This window comes from Macaca nemestrina, chromosome X, assembly GCF_043159975.1.
Source record: "Macaca nemestrina isolate mMacNem1 chromosome X, mMacNem.hap1, whole genome shotgun sequence".
NCBI classification, from domain to species: Eukaryota; Metazoa; Chordata; class Mammalia; order Primates; family Cercopithecidae; genus Macaca; species Macaca nemestrina.
Window position 1 is genome coordinate 26,113,918 of NC_092145.1, and position 21,227 is coordinate 26,135,144.

The 21,227-nt window shown below is 41.2% G+C and overlaps 2 protein-coding genes across 9 annotated transcripts in view; one reads left to right on the plus strand and one right to left on the minus strand.

The window, feature by feature from the left end:
- Nucleotides 1-6,954, minus strand: part of LOC105468456 (OCRL inositol polyphosphate-5-phosphatase) — a 56,834-nt gene extending 49,880 nt beyond the window's left edge. Inside the window, exon 1 of the mRNA XM_011718626.2 lies at nucleotides 6,934-6,954. The gene's annotated coding sequence lies outside the window, so the exon portion shown is untranslated. The remainder of the gene's footprint in view (nucleotides 1-6,933) is intronic.
- A 9,230-nt stretch (nucleotides 6,955-16,184) lies between these two features.
- Nucleotides 16,185-21,227, plus strand: part of LOC105468455 (SNF2 related chromatin remodeling ATPase 1) — a 76,958-nt gene continuing 71,915 nt past the window's right edge. For all 8 annotated transcript variants that reach the window (XM_011718620.3, XM_011718621.3, XM_011718622.3 and 5 more), the window contains exon 1: nucleotides 16,185-16,504. In XM_011718620.3, the coding sequence (XP_011716922.1) occupies nucleotides 16,331-16,504 (174 nt within the window). In that variant the 5' untranslated portion in view covers nucleotides 16,185-16,330. The remainder of the gene's footprint in view (nucleotides 16,505-21,227) is intronic.

The following is a 21,227-nucleotide window of genomic DNA, read 5'->3' on the forward strand; positions in this document are numbered from 1 at the left end:
TAATATTATATATATATATTTCTTAAGGTTATAATGCTCTGTGTTGGTTATCCTACCATTTCCCTTCCTCTTCTTTCTTCTATGCCCTATATCAGAGAATTCCCCAAAGCCCAGACCTTTGCTCCTCCTCTGCATCCCCTCCAGGTCACCTCTAACTAGACAATGTCCAAATATATATCCCTGGCCCAGACCTGTTACCTAATAGAGTCCATTGTTAATACATCACTACGTCACAAAACTAACTCATTATCATTTCACTTAAAAGCCATATATTGTCTTCCCCCTCCTAATCTCTATATCCAATCAGTCAACAAACCCTGTTAATATTTTACATGGAATTACTTTTAGATTCCTTATTTTCTTTCCATTCGCACTGCCATAACTTTATTGTAAGCCCTTGTGATAGCCTATCTGGGTTATTGCATTTTTCTTTAAATAAATCCTATTGGGTTTACTCTGTCCTTTGACCTGTTTACTCTGTTGACAACCATAACAATATTTTTCCTAAAGTAATTTTTCGATTGTGTTATTCATTTGTTCCAGAATATATAATACACTAAGTATCAAGACTGACTGTAAGTCTGTAGTAATTAAAAGTATACTATGGAGATAGACAATCAATGAAACACAATATAAAGCCCCCAAACAGACCACACATATATGGAAGGTTGATATGCAGCGTGTGGGACATTTCAAATCAGTGGGGAAATAATGGATTATCCACTAAGTGGTACTAGGACTACTGCTTATCCATATGGAAAACTATAAAATTAGACCCCTACCTCTAACCATGGAAGAAAAATCAATTCTAGGTGGATTGAAGATCTAAATGTGAAAAGCAAAACTTTATAACTCTCAGAAAAAAGCTGAGTATCTTTATGAGCTTGGAATATGGAATGAGAATAAGACATTTAGCTAAATAAACTTTCAAAATGTGTGTACTTCAAGACAATATAAACAAGTTAAAAGACAAACTGGCCTGCACAGTGGCTCATGCCTGTAATCCTAGCACTTTGGGAGGCCAAGGCGGTAGGATCACTTTAGCCCAGGAGTTCAAGACCAGCCTGGGCAACGTGGCAAAACCCTGTCTCTACAAAAAATATAAAAATTAGCTGGATGTGGTGGCAAGTGCTTGCAGTCCCAGCTACTCAGGAGGCTGAGGTGGGAGTATCCCCTTGAGCCAGCGAGGTCACAGCTGCAGTGAGCCATGGATGGCGCCACTGCACTCCAGCCTGGGAGTCTGGGCAACAGAGCAAGAGCTTGTCTCAAAATAAAAAAAAAAAAAGAAAAAGAAAAGAAAAAAGGCCAGCTGTCATCACCTTTCTGACGTCTCCCACCATTTCCCTCCACTCTCTCTAACTAGCTTTGCTTAGTCACACTGACTCCTTGTTGTTCCTAGGACTTGTCAGGCACACTCTTGCCTCAGGGCCTTTGCACTTGCTGTTCACTCTGCCTGCACTCTCACCTCCTTCAGGTCTTTGCTCAAATGTCACTTTCTCGCTGAAGCCTTCCTAGACCACTTTATTGAAAACTGTAATTCAACAATCCCCTTCTCCATCATCACACATACATGTTTCCTATCCCTCTTCCCTGCTTATGTATCACTATCCACCACTTCCGTTTTATTTATCAATATTATTAGTCATTTACCTTCACCCACTAGAATGTTGAGTTCCATGAGTGCAAGGATTTTTGTCTGTTTTGATCATAGCTGCATTCTCAGTGCCTAGAACCATTCTTGGAGCAAAGTAGGTGCCAGAGAAATATTGATTACATGAATGAATGGCTTAGTATCCAGGATATATAAGAACTCCTATAAAAAAGAAATAAAGAAACCTAATAGAAAAATTGACAAAATATCTGAGTAAGTAATTAATAGTCAAGGAAACCCAGATGGCCAATAAAGAAATGAAAGATGCCTAACTTTATTACTATTCAGGGAAATTGAAAAGTTAAACCACAAGATACCATTTCACAACCATCGGTTTTGTGAAAATTTAAAAAGTCAGACAACCCCAAGTGTTGTTGAGGTTCTAGCAGTAGAACTCTGATTTAAGGCTAGAAGGAGTTTAAGTTGGTAGAACTGCTATGAAGAACAATTTGACGATGTCTAATAAAGGCAATACCCCTGAATCTAGAAATTCTATTTCTAGATATAGACACTGGCAAAACTCTACCTTTTATATGCACAAAGAGACATATAAAAGAATGTTCATTGCAGTATTATTTGTAATCTCAAAAATGGAAGCCAAGTAAATGTCAGCAGGTGAATGAATAAATAATGGTGTTCTCGATGAATGAATTTGAGCTACAGGTAGTAACAGCTAAATTTCAAAAATATAACATTGAGCAAAAAGCGAATTGCAAAACATGTACAGTATACTGTGTATATAAAGTCTGAAAATATCATCTATTGCTTATGGCTACATAAATGAGTAGTACTGTAATAGTATATAAAACATGAAAGGGCATGATCACCAAATTTAAAGGAGGGAGAGGATTGACACTGGGGAGGGGCATACAGAGAATATCAAATATATCTGTAATATTTATTTCTCAAAACAGAATCTGAAAAGTGATGTTGCAAGATTTGATAGAACTGGGTGGTGGGTACATATATTGGTTCTGTTATTCCATGTACTTTCCTGCACTGAAAATCATTTGCAGTCAATGAAATGAAAGATAAAGAAGGAATATGCAGGGGAGGGTTAGCAGTATCAAATGCTGAAAATAGGACAAGAAAATGAGGGCCAAAGAGACTTTGTTTGGATGTGTCAAGGAGTTCACTGGAGACCAATACTTGTTTGGTTTCAATAAGTGGTGAGGATAGAAACAAGATTATGGGGAATTGAGGAGGAGCTGTATTGTGAGAAAACGGAGACAAGAGACCACAGATTAAAGAGGTTTGGAAATAAAAAGGAACGAAGTACAATTTTAATTAAATTAGTTAGAAGGGTCAGAGGTTGTTGACAAAGCCTGAAGCCACTTTAAAGCAAAGAGGAAGGAGCCAACAAAGAGGAGGCCTTTTAAGATGCTAGAAGAGAGAGGTGGTAAGGTTGCAAGCAAAATCCCTCAGTAATTGAGAGGGACAAAGATCCAAGATGGAGATGGCAGAATCAGCCTTAGAAAAAAGGTGAGATACTTCTTCTTCCAAGTTTACAGTGTCCTCAGCACCTAAACAGTGCCTTGCACATAGTGGGTACTCAATAAATATTTGTTAAGTGAGGAATAAAGGTTGTATGGAAATTAAAATATATTGAGGTAAGGACACTAAAAACTGAGGTCTCTCACAGGGTAAATGATGGTTGCATGTAAGTGGCTTCCAATGCAAAGAGTTAAAAGAAAATTGAATAAAATTCAAATAAATGAAACTCTGGCTTCAAGAAAACATGAATCTCAACACCTTTACCACCACCGTCACCACCACCACCACCTGCATGTGCGTGCATGTACACACACACACACACACACATACACACATATTCAATGGGTGCTTAGTGCCTGCCTTTTATCCATTAGGCAACTGTCACTAAGTGTCTACAACTTACAGGCTTTTCAGAAACAAAATTTAAAAAAACAGGATCTTTAAAAAAGACTAGAGCCGAGCATGGTGGCTCACACCTATAATCCCAGCACTTTGGAAGGCCAAGGCAGAAGGATCATTTGAAGTTTGAGATTAGCCTGGGCAATCTAACGCGACTCCCATCTCTACAAAAATAAAATAAAATAAAATTAGCTGGGCATGGTGGTATGTGCCTATAGTCCCAGTTACTCGGGAGGCTGAGGCAGGAGGATCACTTGAGCCCAGGAGTTCAAGGCTGCAGTGAGCTATGATTGTGCCACAGCACTCCAGTCTGGGCGACAGAAGGAGACTCTGTCTCTAAAAAAATTGGTTTTTAAGTAAAGGCTATAAAATACTAAAATGACAAATTAAAAAATAATAATTTAATTAAATGGCATACAAAATAGAACAGTATATCAAGTTCATTAACAGTTAAATTTAGTATGCATTTAAAAACCCATTATATTTGAAGACGATTTTTAGGTTGAATATCTCACTTCCCAAGAATTCCCAAGTACATATAATTCTTATGGAGAAATCACAGCCATGTAAATTAAATTAGTTATGCACAGACAAATAATTTCAAAAGCAAAATTACCAAAGCATTTTCAAAAATTTATAGCAAAAATATAAATGTTTAATGCAGGATGCAGATGCATTTTAATATGTTTATTATGATGTTGGCTGAAGTCTCCACAAGTGACAGTGTTTAGGGCCTGCAAAGGCAAAAACAGGCCTGCCTAACATAGATGAGGCTGGGAAGGAAGATTTTGCATAGGTGAGTCAGCAGCCAGAGGCTGGAAGGCAGGCCCAGTGGAAGCATAAATGATTCATTGATTTTTAAATCACCACTAGTTGAAAAGCCTCCCTTTTCATATACACAAATCCAGCATGGGTATGGCTTTCCATACAGAGCAACACAAAGAGTTAATTTTTATTTACATATTTCTGATTTGCATTTCTATATGTCTACTTACACATTTCTATGTTATTTATGTCTATTTTCATTCCTTATAGAGTTTCGGGTGAGAAAGGCTCATTACTTGGGGCCACAGCCCCCTATTCACCACTCTTTCACCAAGAGTGTAGGGGTCACACCTACACTCTTGGTGAAATGGCGACAGGCACGGCAAGCAGGAAAAACTGGCCTCCTTCGGCACACAATGCCCTCCAGGCCCTTCTTTCGCTTTGCTACTTTATTCCTACCCAGGCTAATTTCTTAATTCCCTTCATTCTCTACCCCTATCACATTCACCAAGGCTAGGCTCTCCTTTCTGCTTAGTGAATCCCATAGGCAGGTCAGCATTGCCCAGGCCTACTTGCCTCTTCTTCTCAGAAATTGGAGGTGCTGAACTGAAAGAATATGGTGTCAGCCTGGCATTAAAGCTCCAAGGATCTGTCCTGAATGCATCATTCCAGAGTTATCTCCCAAGGAAACTCTTTATAAACTTTATGCTCTGCCCATCGTTTCCCTTCAGATGTGAACATGTGCAGCAGTTAGTGGCGATCAAATGCATGTGTCTGTGACTCAAATACTCAGTCGATCATTTAGCTGAACACTGCTGGCTTGCCATCTTGGTCTTGACCTTTATAGAGTGTTAAATTATAAAAAATGATCCATAAGCTGTTTAATATATATCCATAAAGAATTGAAGAGATGCTGATGATTGAAATACAGAGCATAAAATGATTACAATTCTAAAAATTCCCAAGATAACACTCATCAGACCCAGAAGCTGCATTTATCTGATCAAAATTCTTATATGGCTCATAAAAATTTCTCAAGCACTTCAGAAATCCTTAAAAAGAAAATTGAGTTATGGCTAAATTCAATTTGTTTTCTCACTTATTGGGAATAAAAAATTATCCACATCTGCAAAGTCAAATGATGAGATCTCTAATATCATCATTTAGAAACAAAATGCAAAAATTATTAAAGTAAGCAGGTTGATATTTTTTAAAACACGAAATTCAATAATTCCAATTTCAGGTCTTGAAAAGGGTTTTTGTCTATTTGTGAATGCTGCAAGGCCTAGTAACATTTAACCATACTGTGATGGATATAGAGGGATGATCTATGAAGGCTGCCTGAGCTCCCTGCTACTCTCAATCATGTGACCCTTCTGGATGCAGATAGGGATGAGGCTGGTCTTATCCCTAATGCAGGTGTCACAAAGGAAGGGGAAAATATATTCTTGGTTTTTAGGTTATCATTTTAAGTCTCAGTCCAGCGTGTAAGACAGGAAGATTTGGAAAGAGTCTCTGTTGAGAAAGATGTGTTACATTCCTCAACCCATACCTCCACCCTCAGTAGACAAGAGCCTCAGAACTGAGAAGGAGTAGAGCAGGAAAGTAAGAGAATGCTTTTGTTTATTTAGAGACAGAGTCTCACTTTGTTGCCCAGGCTGGAATGCAGTGGCATAATCATAGCTCACTGCAGCCTTGAACTCCTGAGCTCAAGTGATCCTCCTGTCTCAGCCTCCCGAGTAGCTGGGACTGCAGATGTGCACTGCCACGTCTAGGTAATTAAAAATAAAATTAAGAGACAGTATCTTGCCATGTTGCCCAGGTTGGTCTTGAACTTCTGGGATCAAGCGATTCACCCTCTCTTGGCCTCCTAAAGTGCTGGGATTAAAGGTATGAGCCATCATGCCCAGCCCAGAAGAGAATTTGGAAGCTGGAATCTTGTGGTCATGATGAGAAGAAGCCATGTTTGGGAGAAGTAAAGACCATGTCATTAGAGGCCTGATGGGCAGTTGGCCACCCTAATGGATGGCAGCAGGGATGGAAGACAGGATAACTGCACATCTCAGGGAAGCCCAGTGAAGAATATACCAAGAACCTGAGAAGTGGGTTCCTTCTCCCCACCACTGTTATTTCAGTCTTGCATAAACTCGAGTTCAAAATCAACATGTGGGGCGTGAAGGAGGGAGGGGTGAATCCTAAATCTGATTGGGTTTAAACATGAATTGACTAAGTTTAAGTGGAGGATTGGTTTCTGCCATCAGAAAGAATGATGCTTCTAGAAAGGCATTAAATCCAGACATAAGCAGCATAAGCTCCAGAACCTTGTCTGTCTTGCTTATGGCTGTATACCTAGCACCTAGTACCTGGCACAGTAGCATTCCGATAGGTATCTGTGGAGTGTATAACTGTCCCTTACAGAAAATAATGAGTGATTTAGAATTATTCTAAGTGTGTTAAGCATCAAAACAAATTGGGAAGTTTTGCTCTAACCAATGTAACTATTTAATCTCTTGATTGATCACACACCACTTATTCTTCACTCCATCTCAGTGCTAATGCTACATCTTTTCCCCAACATCCTCTGCAACTGTACCTGCTGGAATCCCCTATTCTTCAATGCTCACCTCAAGTGAAGCTTTTCCTTCTTTGAAGCTTTTCTCCTGTCTCCTCTCAGTTGGAAAGGAATGCTCCCTCCTGAATAACAGTGCCTCTGTGTACCTCTTAGGGAAGTTCTTGGAACTTTTCAAGGTCTGTTTTGTACAATATTGTAACAGAATGAACAAGCACATGATAAACTCTGATCATTCTTATCGCTACTCAGCACCATCTCCTCAGTGCTTTATAGTCACATGTTTTGAAAGAAACATTTATAAAGTACTTCTTTATACTTTTCTTTGGTGTGTCGAATTTTTCTTCTTTTAGTGTGCATAAAACGTATATGTACAGTTTAACAAATAATTATAAAGTGAATGTCCATGTAACCTCTACCTAGGTTAAAAAACTGAACATTGTTAGCCCTTTGAAAGTGCAAACAATGCAAGACTCCAGCTTCCAAATTTGCTTCTGGGCTGGTCACCCAAAACAGGTAGTTTTCTCTGATCATTCCTTCTTCTCCCACCGGAATTAAATCAAGGGTAGTATTGAGCCAGCATTCCCTGGTGAGGTATAAAAGATTCTGTCTGTTTGGAATGGTCAAAGTCCATGCCATAGTGGTCGTTAACATTTTTGAAGGTCATCCCTGGACATAACCACTATCTTGAGTTCTGTGATAATCATTTCCTTGCTTTTCTTTATAGTTTTATCGCTTGTGAATGCAGTCATTAAAACTTTTGCCTGCTTTTGAACTTTATATGAATGGCATTGTATGGTATATATTCTTTATATCTTGCTTATTTCAGCTAATAGTATGTCATGCATGCGGTCGTATATAGATGCCCTGCAGTTTAATTGATGTACAATATTCTATTGTGTGACTATATTGGAATTAATTCATTCTCTTGTTGATGGACATTAGGTGGTTTCCAGCATTTGGCTATTACAAACAAAAGCTGATAAGAGCATTCTTTTTTTTTTTTTTTTTTTTTTTTTTCCTGAAACACAGTCTCACTCTGTCACTCAGGCTGGAGTGCAGTGGCGCGATCTCTGCTGACTGCAACCTCCGCCTCCAGGGTTCAACTGATTCTCCTGCCTCAGTCTCCCGAGTAGCTGGGACTACAGGTGTGTGCCATTGCACCCAGCTAATTTTTTTTATTTTTCAGTAGAGATGGAGTTTCATCATGCTAGTCAGGCTGGACTCGAACTCCTAACCTTAGGTGATCCACCCACCTCGGCTTCCCAGAGTGCTAGGATTACAGGTGTGAGCCATTGCACCCAGCCTAGAACATTCTTGTACATGGTTTTTGGTGCATATATGAATGATTACCTCTGGGGTGTATTATCCTAGTGGGGTGAAAGATGTCACAGGTTGGGCTCTCTAGAAGCAAAAGCTGAGATGAAATGTTGGGTGCAAGATGTTTATTAGGGATCAATACCAGTGGAAGGAAGGCAGAGGGAGTAGTATTGGGCAGGAGAGATGAACTATGATACAAGGCTGACGAAGCTTGAGCTAACTTGGCACTGAGTTTTGGAAAAAGTAGAGCCCATTGGTGAGTACTTTGTCAGGTTGAAATGGTCACCTTAGGAAGAGTGTGACTTCGGGTGAAGCAGCTCTTTGCAGCTAAGGCAGAGTCTCAAGGAGCTGACAGCTGGAGGCTATCTGCTGACTGTACCTCCCCCACATACCTGAGTAGAATGTTCTTCCTCGAAGCAGAATCTAGGTGGCACATCTCTGTGTTGCTACTACAAAAGGGTACATATGTGCTCTAGTAAATACTGTCAAACTGGTTTCCAAAGTGGTTGTACAATTTACATCTTCACTTGCACTCTATGAGAGTCCCCATCCTCACAAACTCTTGCCATTGTCAGTCTTTAAACATTTTAGCCATTCTAATGGATGTGCAGCAGTATCTCATTGTTTTTGTTTTGTTTTGAGATCAAGAGTCTCATTATGTCACCCCAGGCTGGAGTGTAGTCGCATGACCATGACCCACTGTAGCCTCGACTTCCCAGGGATATGTGATCCTCCTGCCTTAGCCTCCTGAGTAGCTGGCACTACAGGTGCATGCCACCACGCCAGATTAATTTATTTTTCATTTTTGTAGAGACAGGATTTCACCATGTTGCCTACGCTGGTCTTGAACTCCTGGGCTCAAGCAATACACCCACCTTGGCCTCCCGAAGTGCTGGGGATACAAGCATGAGCCACTGTGCTGGGCCTCATTGTGGTTTTAACTTGCATTTCCCTGATGACTACTGAGGTTAAACACATTCTCATACATTAATTGCTTTGTTAAGTCTTCTTTCGTCCACTTGTGTTTGTCTTCCACAGAGAATGAGTCTCTTTCAGGCAAAGGTCAGCAAACACAGCCTGAAGCCCATTTTTGTATGTCCCTTGAACTAAGAATGTTTTTACATTTAAAATTGTTTTTAAAAATCAAAATAATAATAATAATATTTAGTTATATGAAATTCAAATTCCAGTGTCCACAAAAACAGTTTTATTGGAACCAGCCATGTTCACGTGTCTATAGTCTATGGCTGCTTTCACGTTACAACAGCAGAGTTTAGTGGTTGTGACAAAGACTTTATAATCTGTAAAGCCTCAAATACTTACTACCTGGCCCTTTACAGAAAAAGTTTGCTGGTCCCTGTTCTAGGTCACTAGTTCTCAAAGTGTGGTCCCTGGACCAACAGCACCAGCATCAGCATCAGCCGGGAACTTGTTAGATAGACAAATTCTTGGCCCCACTCCAAACTTACCAATTCAGGAACTCTGGGAGTGGGGCCAACCATCTTTGTTTTAACAAGCCCTCCAGATGATGCTGATGCGCTAAAGTTTGAAAACCACTGGTCTAGGCCCAGGACAAGGACTCAATCTTTTTTTTTTTTTTTTTTTTTTTTGAGTGTGTGTGTGTGTGTGTGTGTGTGTGTGTGTGTGTGTAGACATCATTGTCTTTTGGTATCTTGTTCTACATGTAGTGGGTAAGCTGGGGGAGAGCCCTGAAAAATGTTATATAAGTGTATTATTACGCATGTGAAATCTGGCAAGAACGGACACTCAGGACACGATTGAAGGAAGAAAAATGGGAGAAACAAGAGGGCAACACAGAAGCTGAAGGGTATGTGTGGAGTGGGGAGGGCACGGTGTAGCTAGGGAGCCAGTCCCTGGACTGCCTTCCCTCCTACCTCTTATTATTATTATATATATATTTTGAGATGGAGTCTCGCTCTGTCACCCAGGCTGGAGTGCAATGGCATGATTTCAGCTCACTGCAACCTCCGCCTCCTGGGTTCAAGCGATTCTCCTGCCTCAGCCTCCTGAGTAGCTGGGATTACGGGCATGTGCCACCACACCCGGCTAATTTTGTATTTTTAGTAGAGACGGGATTTCTCCACATTGGTCAGGCTGGCCTCAAACTCCTGACCTCAGGTGATTCTCCTGCCTCGGCCTCCCAAAGGGCTGAGATTATAGGTATGAGCCACCACGCCTGGCCCCTCCGGCCTCTTTTTAAACAAAGATGAATCGAGTGCGATTCCTGTCCTCAAAAAAGTCACAGTCTAAGTAGAGAAGTAGCCTAACCCTCTTCTCCCTCATTACTGCCTTTCTTCAGAACTTACCTTTGAGGAAGTGTAACTGCACCAAATTGCTGACCCTGATAAATGATAATGAACAGAGAAAATGAACTTGGCAAACAGCACTTCCGCCTTATTCCTGTTTTAGTTTAGCACTGACTTTCAGACTTACTTTACCATATTCTGTCTTTTTCCTTGGCTCAGCCAAAACTGAAAGCAGCACCCTGCTTTTTTCTTTTTGTTAACTACCATCCACTGAGTAATCTGTTATATGCCGGGATCATGTTAAATGTTTTATACATATATTTTACATTAAATCCTCATGAAATCACGTTGAATTAGGTATCATTATACCCATTTTACAGATGCAAATCGGAGGAGAGAGAGGTTAAACAATTTGGTAGAATCTGAACCCCAAGTCTTTCTGACTCTACAGCCAAAGCTGGTAATAATTGTACTATTCTGCCTCTAATAATATCACCATGGATAATATTGTGCCTTTACATACATAGTAAATACATGGACATCAATGGTAACGTGCATCCATGAGAATTTTTACTTGCATGTAATAGAAACTAACTGATTTATTTAAATGGAAATAAAATGTATTAAATAGTGAAAAAAATATTGTGCCTTTCGCAAACCCAATTCAGATTATTTAGCATGTGTTTCGTGTTTTAGGGCATGGGTGGGTGGGTAGAATTTCAGGGTTGGGAGCATTTAAGAAAATCTTGCTGGGCGCAGTGACTCATACCTGTAATCCCAGGACTTCGGGAGGCCAAGGTGGGCGGATCAAGAGGTCAGGAGTTCGAGACCAGTCTGACCAACATGGTGAAACCCCATCTCTACTAAAAATACAAAAATTAGCCAGGCTTGGTGGCACGTGTCTGTAGTCCCAGCTACTCGGGAGGCAGAGGCAGGAGAATTGCTTGAATCCAGGAGGTGGTGGTTGCAGTGAGCCGGGACTGTACCACTGAACTACAGCCTGGGTGACAGAATGAGACTCTGTCTCAATATAAAAAAAAAAAAAGAAAAGAGAAGAAAATCTTGTATTTTTTTTTCCTGAGCTACTTTTGCAAAATTGCTTAACAGTAGAAAATCATTTTATATACCACTTAAAATAATATCAAAAATCATTCCTCAATGAAGTAACATTATTGTGAACAGTATAATACTCACATTGCATGTTACATTACACATTACTACTGCATTGTCTCTTCTGTGTGAAATTGTTCTGTTCAATTTTTTTTTGAGACGGAGTCTTGTTCTGTCACCCAGGCTAGAGTGCAGTGGCGTGATCTCAGCTCACTGCAACCTCCACCTCCTAGGTTCAAGTGATTCTCCTGCCTCAGCCTCCGGAGTAGCTGGGATTACAGGTGCCCACCACTGCACCCAGCTAATTTTTTTGTTTTTGGTAGAGATGGGGTTTCCCCATCTTGGCCAGGCTGGTCTTGAACTCCTGACTTCATGATCTACCCGCCTCGGCCTCTCAAAGTGCTGGGATTACAGGCGTGAGCCACTGCACCTGGCCTGTTCTTTTTTTTTTACTCACCCTATCTACTAGGTCATACTCCTTCTGTTAAGGATTAATTTAAACTTGTCCAGTTTTGAGTAATACGTTTTGATTCATCTATAAAATGGTATTTATCTATTATATAAAGAAACACCTTCATTGAGGAAAACTAGAATAGAAAAGCAAAATAAGAAAAAAAATTACCCACAATCCCACCACCTTGCTGTAACTACTGGTTTAACATTTGGAGTAGAACCTTCCAGGGTTTTTCCTTTGTGGAAATACATTTATGTAAATAGTGTTTTTCAGTGTGTGTGTGGCTAAAATGGGATCATTCTATCTTTTTGCCTGTATGTTTTCACTTAACAATATACAGGAATATATTTGCATGTCAACAGATACCTGATTACATAATCATTATTTTTTTTTCTTTTTCCTTTTTTCTTTTTTTTTGAAATGGAGTCTCACTCTGTCACCCAGGCTGGGGTGCAGTGGCGCGATCTCGCCTCACCGCAACCTCTGCCTCCAGGGTTCAAGCGATTCTCCTGCCTCAGCCTCCCAAGTAGCTGGGATTACAGGCGCCCGCCCCTACGCACAGGTAATTTTTTGTATTTTTAGTAGAGATGGGCTTTCATCATGTTGGCCAGGCTGGTCTCGAACTCCTGACCTTGTGACTCACCCACCTTGGCCTCCCAAAGTTCTGGGATTACAGGCATGAGCCACTGCGCCTGGTCAACACATAATCATTCTTAATGCTTGCATAGCATTCCATTTATTAATGTACTATACAATGTTTTGGCAATCCTTTCTTCTTGGACATCTCAGTTGTTTCTATTACGCTCTCCCCTTCTTTGCACAAACTGTCCTGAGTCTCATTACTGTTTTGAGAGTTTACTTTAGAGCATGGGTGTCCAATCTTTTGGCTTCCCTGGGTCATACTGGAAGAAGAATTGTCTTGGGCCACACATAAAATACTAATGCCAATGATAGCTGATAATAATAAAAAAAAAAAGGTCCATGCCTAATTTTCGTGATATCCGCCACCACATAGGCAAAAAATGTTCTTGCATTCAAAGGGTCGGACACAGCGGCTTTAGAGGGAACACCGTGGAGACAGATGGCAGAAACATTTTTCAGTTATTTTCTCATAATTTCTACTGTCAAGCAGGAAGCCCTGTGAAGACCAGTGAACTTAATAAAGATGAAGTGGAAAAATGAGGTTTGGACTAGACAGTCTGGGGTTTGAATCTATCTCCTGTCACTTACTAGCTATGGAACGTTAGATGAGTTATTTAGCCTAAATCTCCATTTTCTCATCTGTAAAATAGGGATAATAATATTTATTTCATAGAAGTATTTGGAGGATTAGCAATATCATATGTAAATAATCTAGCATGGTGCCTAATACAATAGTGGGTGCTCAAGAAATGGTAGATGTATACTAGTTATTACCATGACCTTTTCCTTAAAATATGGATCACCAAGGAAATATCACATTTTCAAAAATGCCACTATCATAAATGTCTTTTAAAAAATAGTGAGAAAGCTTACTGATACGAACAGAATGGTTACTGTAGCTGTAAGCAAGACAGTACGTCCAGAATCTTTTGTGCCAGTTTCTGAAGAACATTAATCAGTCGGATCACAATGTGGTTTTAAGTCATACTGTGGTTTCAATGACAAATTTCAGACACAAAATAAGAGAAGGAACACGAAGCCTTTGGCTTTTCCTTTATGAACTTTATAAAACATTTAATATCACCAGTGGACACATGTTCTAGTAGCTACTAAACAAGTTTGGCTATTCGAGAATGATTGTTGAACAACCTCTATAATCTACCAAAATGGACATATTGACCGGTAGACCGGGATTAGTTCTGAGGTTCCCAGTTTATTTTTATTTTATTTTTTGATACAGAGTCTTGCTCTGTTGCCAGGCTGGAGTGCAGTGGTTTGATCTCGGCTCACTGCAATCTCTGTCTCCTGGGTTTAAGCGATTCTCCTGCCTCAGCCTCCCGAGTAGCTGGGATTACAGGCGTGCACCACCATACCCAGCTAATTTTTGTATTTTTAGTAGAGATGGGGTTTCACCATGTTGGCCAGGATGGTCTGGATCTCCTTGTGATCCGCCTGCCTCGGCCTCCCAAAGTGCTGGGATTACAGGCGTGAGCCAGTTCTTTATAAAAGTCTGCTCTGTCCTCCAACCCCAATGGAATAGAGCAATCCAAGACCATTTCAAATGAAAAGACATAATTGGGGAAAGTAGTAGCAGATAGAGCAAGGTGTTGAGTAGGCTCAGAAATGAGATGACTCTTGTTGAACAAAGTCTACAGATCATGAATTTTAGGCAGATTTACAAATAAGGATAGCACATGCTCTGTAAACAGCAGTTGTTGCCACAAGCCAAAGGGCAATATTTACATGAATCCTGTGGCAAGGTCTGTTGACCAAGCATCGACCTTTCCAGCCAAATTCATATACTTGATAGCACTTTCAGCCGCGTCATCTCGAAAAGGAAGGATTGCATTATACATGCATGGAAAATTGCCAACATACAAATATGTTCTGCCCCCAAATAAATTTCTAAATTCTTTTTTTGGAACTTGGAACACATGTCCCCACACACAAAAAAAGGTGTTAAAAAGGGATGTGAGTTTCCCAGATTTCCTCACAAAAGTGCATTTAACCCACGATGTAACTGAAATAATGTACACTGACAATGAGAAATACAGTGGAACAAAACTGACTTGAAAGCAGGGACACACTAATACACAACAAATATTTCTTAAACTTTTCTCCTTTGCAGTCCCATACAATGAAAGAGGAATTCTATTCACCAATAGCTGCAATTTGGTGAAAAATAAATCCTCCACTGTTGCTGTCCTTAAGGGTCCTTCTCAAGTCAGGGTATTTAGGGTGTCCATCGCCTCAAGTATTTGTCATTTCTATGTGTTGGGAACATTTCATGTCCTTTCTTCTAGCTATTTCGAAATATACATTGCATTGTTTGTTCACTAGAGTCACCCTACTCTACTTTGAACATCAGAACTTATTCCTTCCATCTAACTGTATATTTGTACTCATTAACCAACCTCTCTTCGTTGATCCGCCTCAACCCCACACACCCTTCCCAGATTTGTGGTACCTATCATTGTAGTCTCTACCTCCATGAGATCTACTTTTTAGCTCCCACATATGAGTGAGAACATGTGCCTGGCTTATTTTGTGCGACATAACCTTCAGTTTCATTTATGTTGCTGCAAATGAAATTTCATTCTTTTTTATGGCTAAATAGTATTCCATTGTGTATATAGACCACATTTTCCTTAACCATTCATCTGCTGATGGACACTGATTGATTCTGTATCACGAAATGATTTTATGTCCCTGATCGTTCATATTATCAGTGTATTATTACCAAATAATAATGGAGGTGCAAATAAGACCTGTGCCAAAAAATCACAGTAATTCATTTCGATTACTAATGTTGAGTGCCTACCACATGTTGCCCCAGGTTCGGTGGGGAATCTTGACCTTGTCCTCTAGGAATTTAAAAATGTAGTGGTGAAGGCAAGAGAAGGGTTACTGCACATTGGCCACCTGAGAGGTACCAGAGGTGAAAATAGAACAAATATACGTAAAACTTGAGAGTCAGACTGCCTTGTAAGTGAATGTTTGCAGCTGCAATCAAGAGATTCAAGGAATGCTGCTTTGTGCAGAATTTAGGAAGGTGGAAACAGCACCGCTAATCCTACCTCTTTAGCGACCTGGGAAAGGGCAGTCCCAGAGGTGTTCCGCGCTTTGCAAATGGTGAAAAAGACCTTCTACAGTACAGTTATGAGCAGAGGAAAAGTTCTTTGTGCAAGGGGAGAGCGCCCCGAGGTACAAAGAGCAGATTTAAGGGAAAGAGGATTCGTTTTGCACGCATCTGCGAGGGGAGCTCAGGCTCACTGTTGGGGGCGTGTGGGAAAGGGGATTTTTAGGGGACCGCGAGTTGTGGGTTCCCGCCTCCACCCCTGTCCGCGCCCCACACTCAGGCAACAGTTGGTCGTGCGGGGCCGGCCCGGGCTCTGGGTGGGGAAGGGGAGTCTCGCGATCGTTGAGGGGGGGTGGAGGAAGGGGGGAGAGTGACGGGGGGAGGCCATGACGTAGGGTGGGTGGACGGAAGTGGGGCAGGGTTGAGGGTTATTTAAAGAAGGGGGGGCCTGAGCGAAGGGGTTGGAAGCGGAGTGATTCCCCACCCCTGCTCCATCTAGCTCTTTCCAGTGCAGGCACTGCCGCCGCCCAGGAGCCCTCGTACCCTGTCTCGTCCCCCTCCTCGTTCCCGCTCCCACGGCATGGAGCAGGACACCGCCGCAGTGGCAGCCACCGTGGCAGCCGCGGATGCGACCGCCACTATCGTGGTCATAGAGGACGAGCAACCGGGGCCGTCCACCTCTCAGGAGGAGGGAGCGGCCGCCGCGGCCACCGAAGCCACCGCGGCCACGGAGAAGGGCGAGAAGAAGAAGGAGGTAAATAGGAAGGGGGTGTGTGTGTGTGGTGGACAAATCCTGTGCCTGGCCCCTCTGAGGGGCCCAAAGCCTAACCTTTCCGCGCCGACAGGTACCCGCGGAGCTTTGCGGGGCTGGGGGCGGCGGGTGCGGGGGTCGGCGGCGGAACCGCCTGGCGTTCGCTCCCCTCCCCCTTTCCTTCTCGCCGCCTGGAGGACGGGGGCGGGGCTGGGCGCGGGCGGGAGCGGCGCGGGGTGGAGGGGTGCCCGCTCTCCCGGGGCCTGGGGGCTCGGGAGCCCCTCGACAACCCTCGACCCCCTCCACCTTCCCGGAACTCGGGTAACGGGGTGGGGGATGGGGCTGTGCAGGAAAAAGCCTCCGCCTCTCCCTCTCCTCTCGCTCGCTCCCTCTCCCCCCCTTTCCCGTCGGCCTCTGCCTGGGAAATCTGGGCCCTTCAATCCCACACTCGCGCTAAAGGGGTTTTGCTGGGGCTTTTTTTTTTTTTTTTTGTAATTCGAATTTCAAGGTGCTGCTGGTGGTTGCTGGGTGGAGGGTGACAGGGAAGACATTTCTTTCTTTCATTGGCAATGTCAGTCTTTTGGATGGCAGGAAAAAAAACCACCCCTTGTTCGTTTGAACCCCGCCTGCCGAGGTGGGGGTGTCACCCCGAGGAAAGGAGCTCTCTGCGTCGTACCCCCCCACCCCCCCAAACTGAGGAACCGTGGACGCTGGCTTAGGAAAATTTCCAACATCTGCACCCTCACCCTCTTCTGCCCCGCCCCCGACGGTATAGGGTTTCACTCCAGGGCCACCCCAATGGTCCCTCAATCCGGCCCCAAGCTTTCCAGGCTTCCGCCTCCCTCTCCTAGTGGGCGCTGCTGGCTCCTGGACACACACAGGTTTTTTTTTTTTTTTTTTTTCCTTTAATTTTTAAAAAACTCAGCGTCGCCAAGATGAGCTGCTTCTAACGTAAGGGAACCGCTCTGACACATATTAAAGCCAATCCAGAAAATATGTATTATCTCCATAAGGCACATTTCGTGTGGCCCGAGACATGCAAATAAAACTATAGAACATTGAAAAATTGACATAAAAATAGGATGGGGCATAAGCATTTTTGATGTATGATAAAATTGCACAACTAATCGTTAATAGGTGGATTTTTTTTCCCATTTACGAGTAGTCATATCGCAATTTTAAAAAGGTGGGTAATTTTGCTTTAGAGATCTCAAGTGGCTTTGTCTGAATCATTATATGATACTATACGACCAAATGAAAAGCTTTTGAGGAACATTAACACCTTTCGCCTTAAATGAGAAGAGTAATTTTAAATTTAGCAGTTGCTTATGTGACATATATTTTACTGATACAAGGTTGACTAAACAGAAGGACAATTGTAGTGCTAAATGAAAACCGTAGAAAACATACACATTGTAAGATCTACGCGGTACTTGGATTAGTAAGATAATATTGTTGATTAAAAGTGGGCGTAATACCAAGCATCAATATAAATCAAATGTTGGGAAATTCGGAAATGTCTCTGTGCTTTTTATTCCGTAGACTGGTCAAATGTGAGTGCCAAACTGCCTTTTGTATGGCAGGAAAGGTTGTCGAATTTCCAGGTTGTATACATTTTTGAATTTTGCATAAAATTTTTTATAAAATTTTGAATTGTGTAAAAACAAGGGACCAATAAAAAAAAAACTGTATAATATAAACACTGAGTTGATGCCTACCTATTTGTCAACTCTGTTGCCTCATCAGAAATAGCCCTACCGGTACTTCATTTGTCCACTCAGGATAGGGGAATGAGGTGCTGTATGTCAGGGACTTCCTGGATAGCTGAAGTTTAGCCGCTGCATCATTTTTATTTTTAATTTTTCCTTAACAATTGAAATATATTACATACTACCTTGACACTTTAAATTGTGTACTAAAAGTGCAGATTAACCTCTTCTTCATGGTCATCAGTTAGTGTACTCAAACAGTGACACAAAGGCACCTGAAAATCCTGCAGGTTGTTCCGTCTCAATTAAGTAACCACCTACCAGACTCTTCCAGTATTGTGTTGATTTTTAAAAATAATTTTTCTGACCGGGCGCGGTGGCTCACGCCTGTAATCCTAGCACTTTAGGAAGCCGAGGCAGGTGGATCACTTGAGGTCAGGAGTTCAAAACCAGCCTGGCCAGTATGGTGAAGCCCCATCTCTACTAAAAATACCAAAAAAAAAAAAAAAAATTAGATGAGCGTGGTGGCGGGCACCTGTAATCCCAGCTACTTGGGAGGTTGAGGCAGGAGAATCGCTTGAACTGGGAAGGCTGAGGTTGCAGTGAGCCGAGATCACACCACTGCACTCCGACCTGAGCGACAGGCTGAGACTCCGTCTCCAAATAAATAAGTAAATAAATAAATAAAAAAATAAAATTTTTCTGTCTTCTTCCTTAATTGCCAGACTGTTAGCTATCACTTTTTAAACACCTCATCTAGTTTCACCAGAAATAATATGTTAGTTTATGATAAAGAATATAGGTGTAACAAAACCATAAACTCGTTTGAAAACAACTGTAAAATACAAAAGTGTCAGTGATAAAGCGGAGAAAGGGAAGTAATGACACGTGCACACCAAGGATGAGGGATGCTACTGCAGTGGAAGACATTTTCATCTTGGGTTTCTGCTGTGCCTTCTTGTAGAGTGCCTTCCTCTAGCCATCTTTCCCATGTCTTTTACTGTTGCTTGTATTCTCGGTGACATGGGAAGCCAGATTTTCAAACTTGGTGGAATTGTCTACCAAATAAAATAAAATAGGTTTCTGAATGAGAGCACTTTCATGATGAATACAGTAGATGAGATTTAGTGAATTGACCTGTGACATTTACCTACTCAAAGGTATTTTTGCTTGCCTTCTGGTTGTCGAACTTACTTGGTTTAAGTGACGGTTGGATTACCCAGCACTGTAGAAATTGGAGATGGTATCTTTGGTAATGAAAACATCAAGAAAAAGGTCATGGTCTTTAAAACAAGCCATTTTGTTGACCTTGTGCTGCGTTCTCATGGCACCTAGACTCAGATAACAAAATCCAAAGGAATTCATTAGAGTCTGTTAGTCACCTTTCATCTTTTCTTGTATGAAAAAATGTAGTTTTGAGAATGCACACACACACACAGACACACACAAATGAGAAGGTTTAGAAGATAGGTATTTTAAAATTTGTTGTGGAAGATACTGCCAATTAAGTAATTACCCACAGCTTTTAATAGCCCTGCTCAAGATTAGAAATTTTAATTAGCATATAATTAGATTTTGATGGTAGTCTACCGCAAGGTAAGCAAAAAAGTAGTGGGTAAAATGTTTTTCTAGGATTAAAGCTTTAATTTTCTGTAAGTGTACTTCCCACTTTATTATATACACTTGTGTATATGAGGAAGTTATTTTCACTGTTTTGAAACTGGAAAACTACACTTCATATAGCCTTTCAAGGAATGAATGATAAAGGTATGGATTTGATACCCAATTTTTCTTGTTGCTTTGAAAATAAATATGATTTATATTATATATGGCAGTCTGAAAGTGTGAGTTTGAGGGGCTCTTCAGCAGTTTTCTATTCTCATCCATCCAGGATTACCTTCAAAACGTTCCACATAGATGTGTACATGTCAGATGCTGTAAATCAAGATGGTTATTATTTGGGTTAGTGTAACTGAATGATATCTGATCAGTGCTACAAAGAAAGAGTCTGGACAAGGTCAAATTCCATAATCTCAGTTTGGATTTCCTCAAAATAGAAATTTTAGTAAATATTAGAAGACATATTGGGGCCATATCTTTCTTATGTTTAAGGTCACATTCTGTTGATTTTTGACCTAAGTTTTCAGAGATAGTTTGACAAAAGCCATGATGGTTTTCACGAACAAATTTGTGTTTTCACTTACGCAAAGTCTGTGTTAAAAATGAAATACTCTCATCTTTGGTTCTGATGGGTAGATTTGTGTTTTTATTATTTTATTTCTTGATTTCTTATAGGGAAGGAGGCTTATTCTATATATGTATTTATATTTACCAGTACAGGCTTGTCTTTCCAAAGGATAGGGTGCATGAGATAACCCCCTTCCCCAGATAATCTCTGTATTAAGTTATTGATTGAGGTTAGTTTTTGCTAAATTACAATTTTGAAATATCAAACATTAATACTTAAATAGCCTTGATAAATTGCTTCTACAAAATATTTATGCAATATAAATAGTTTAGTTTTCTTTCCAGTTAGAGAAAATTAACATAAGCCAAAAGTTTAAAACTGCACTTTTTTTTTTTTTTTTTTTTGAGACGGAGTCTCGCTCTGTCGCCCAGGCTGGAGTGCAGTGGCCAGATCTCAGCTCACTGCAAGCTCCGCCTCCCGGGTTCACGCCATTCTCCTGCCTCAGCCTCCCGAGTAGCTGGGACTACAGGCGCCCACAACCGCGCCCGGCCAATTTTTTGTATTTTTAGTAGAGACGGGGTTTCACCGTGGTCTCGATCTCCTGACCTTGTGATCCTCCCGCCTCGGCCTCCCAAAGTGCTGGGATTACAGGCGTGAGCCACCGCGCCCGGCCAAAACTGCACTATTATATTAAGTATATATGATCACATTGCATTACATAAAAAATTAAATATTCTTATAATGCTATGAAAACAATTTAAAAAGTATTGTTTTAGGAACAGAAACCACAGTTTTTCTTCTGAAAGTGTGGCATATTTCCATGACATGA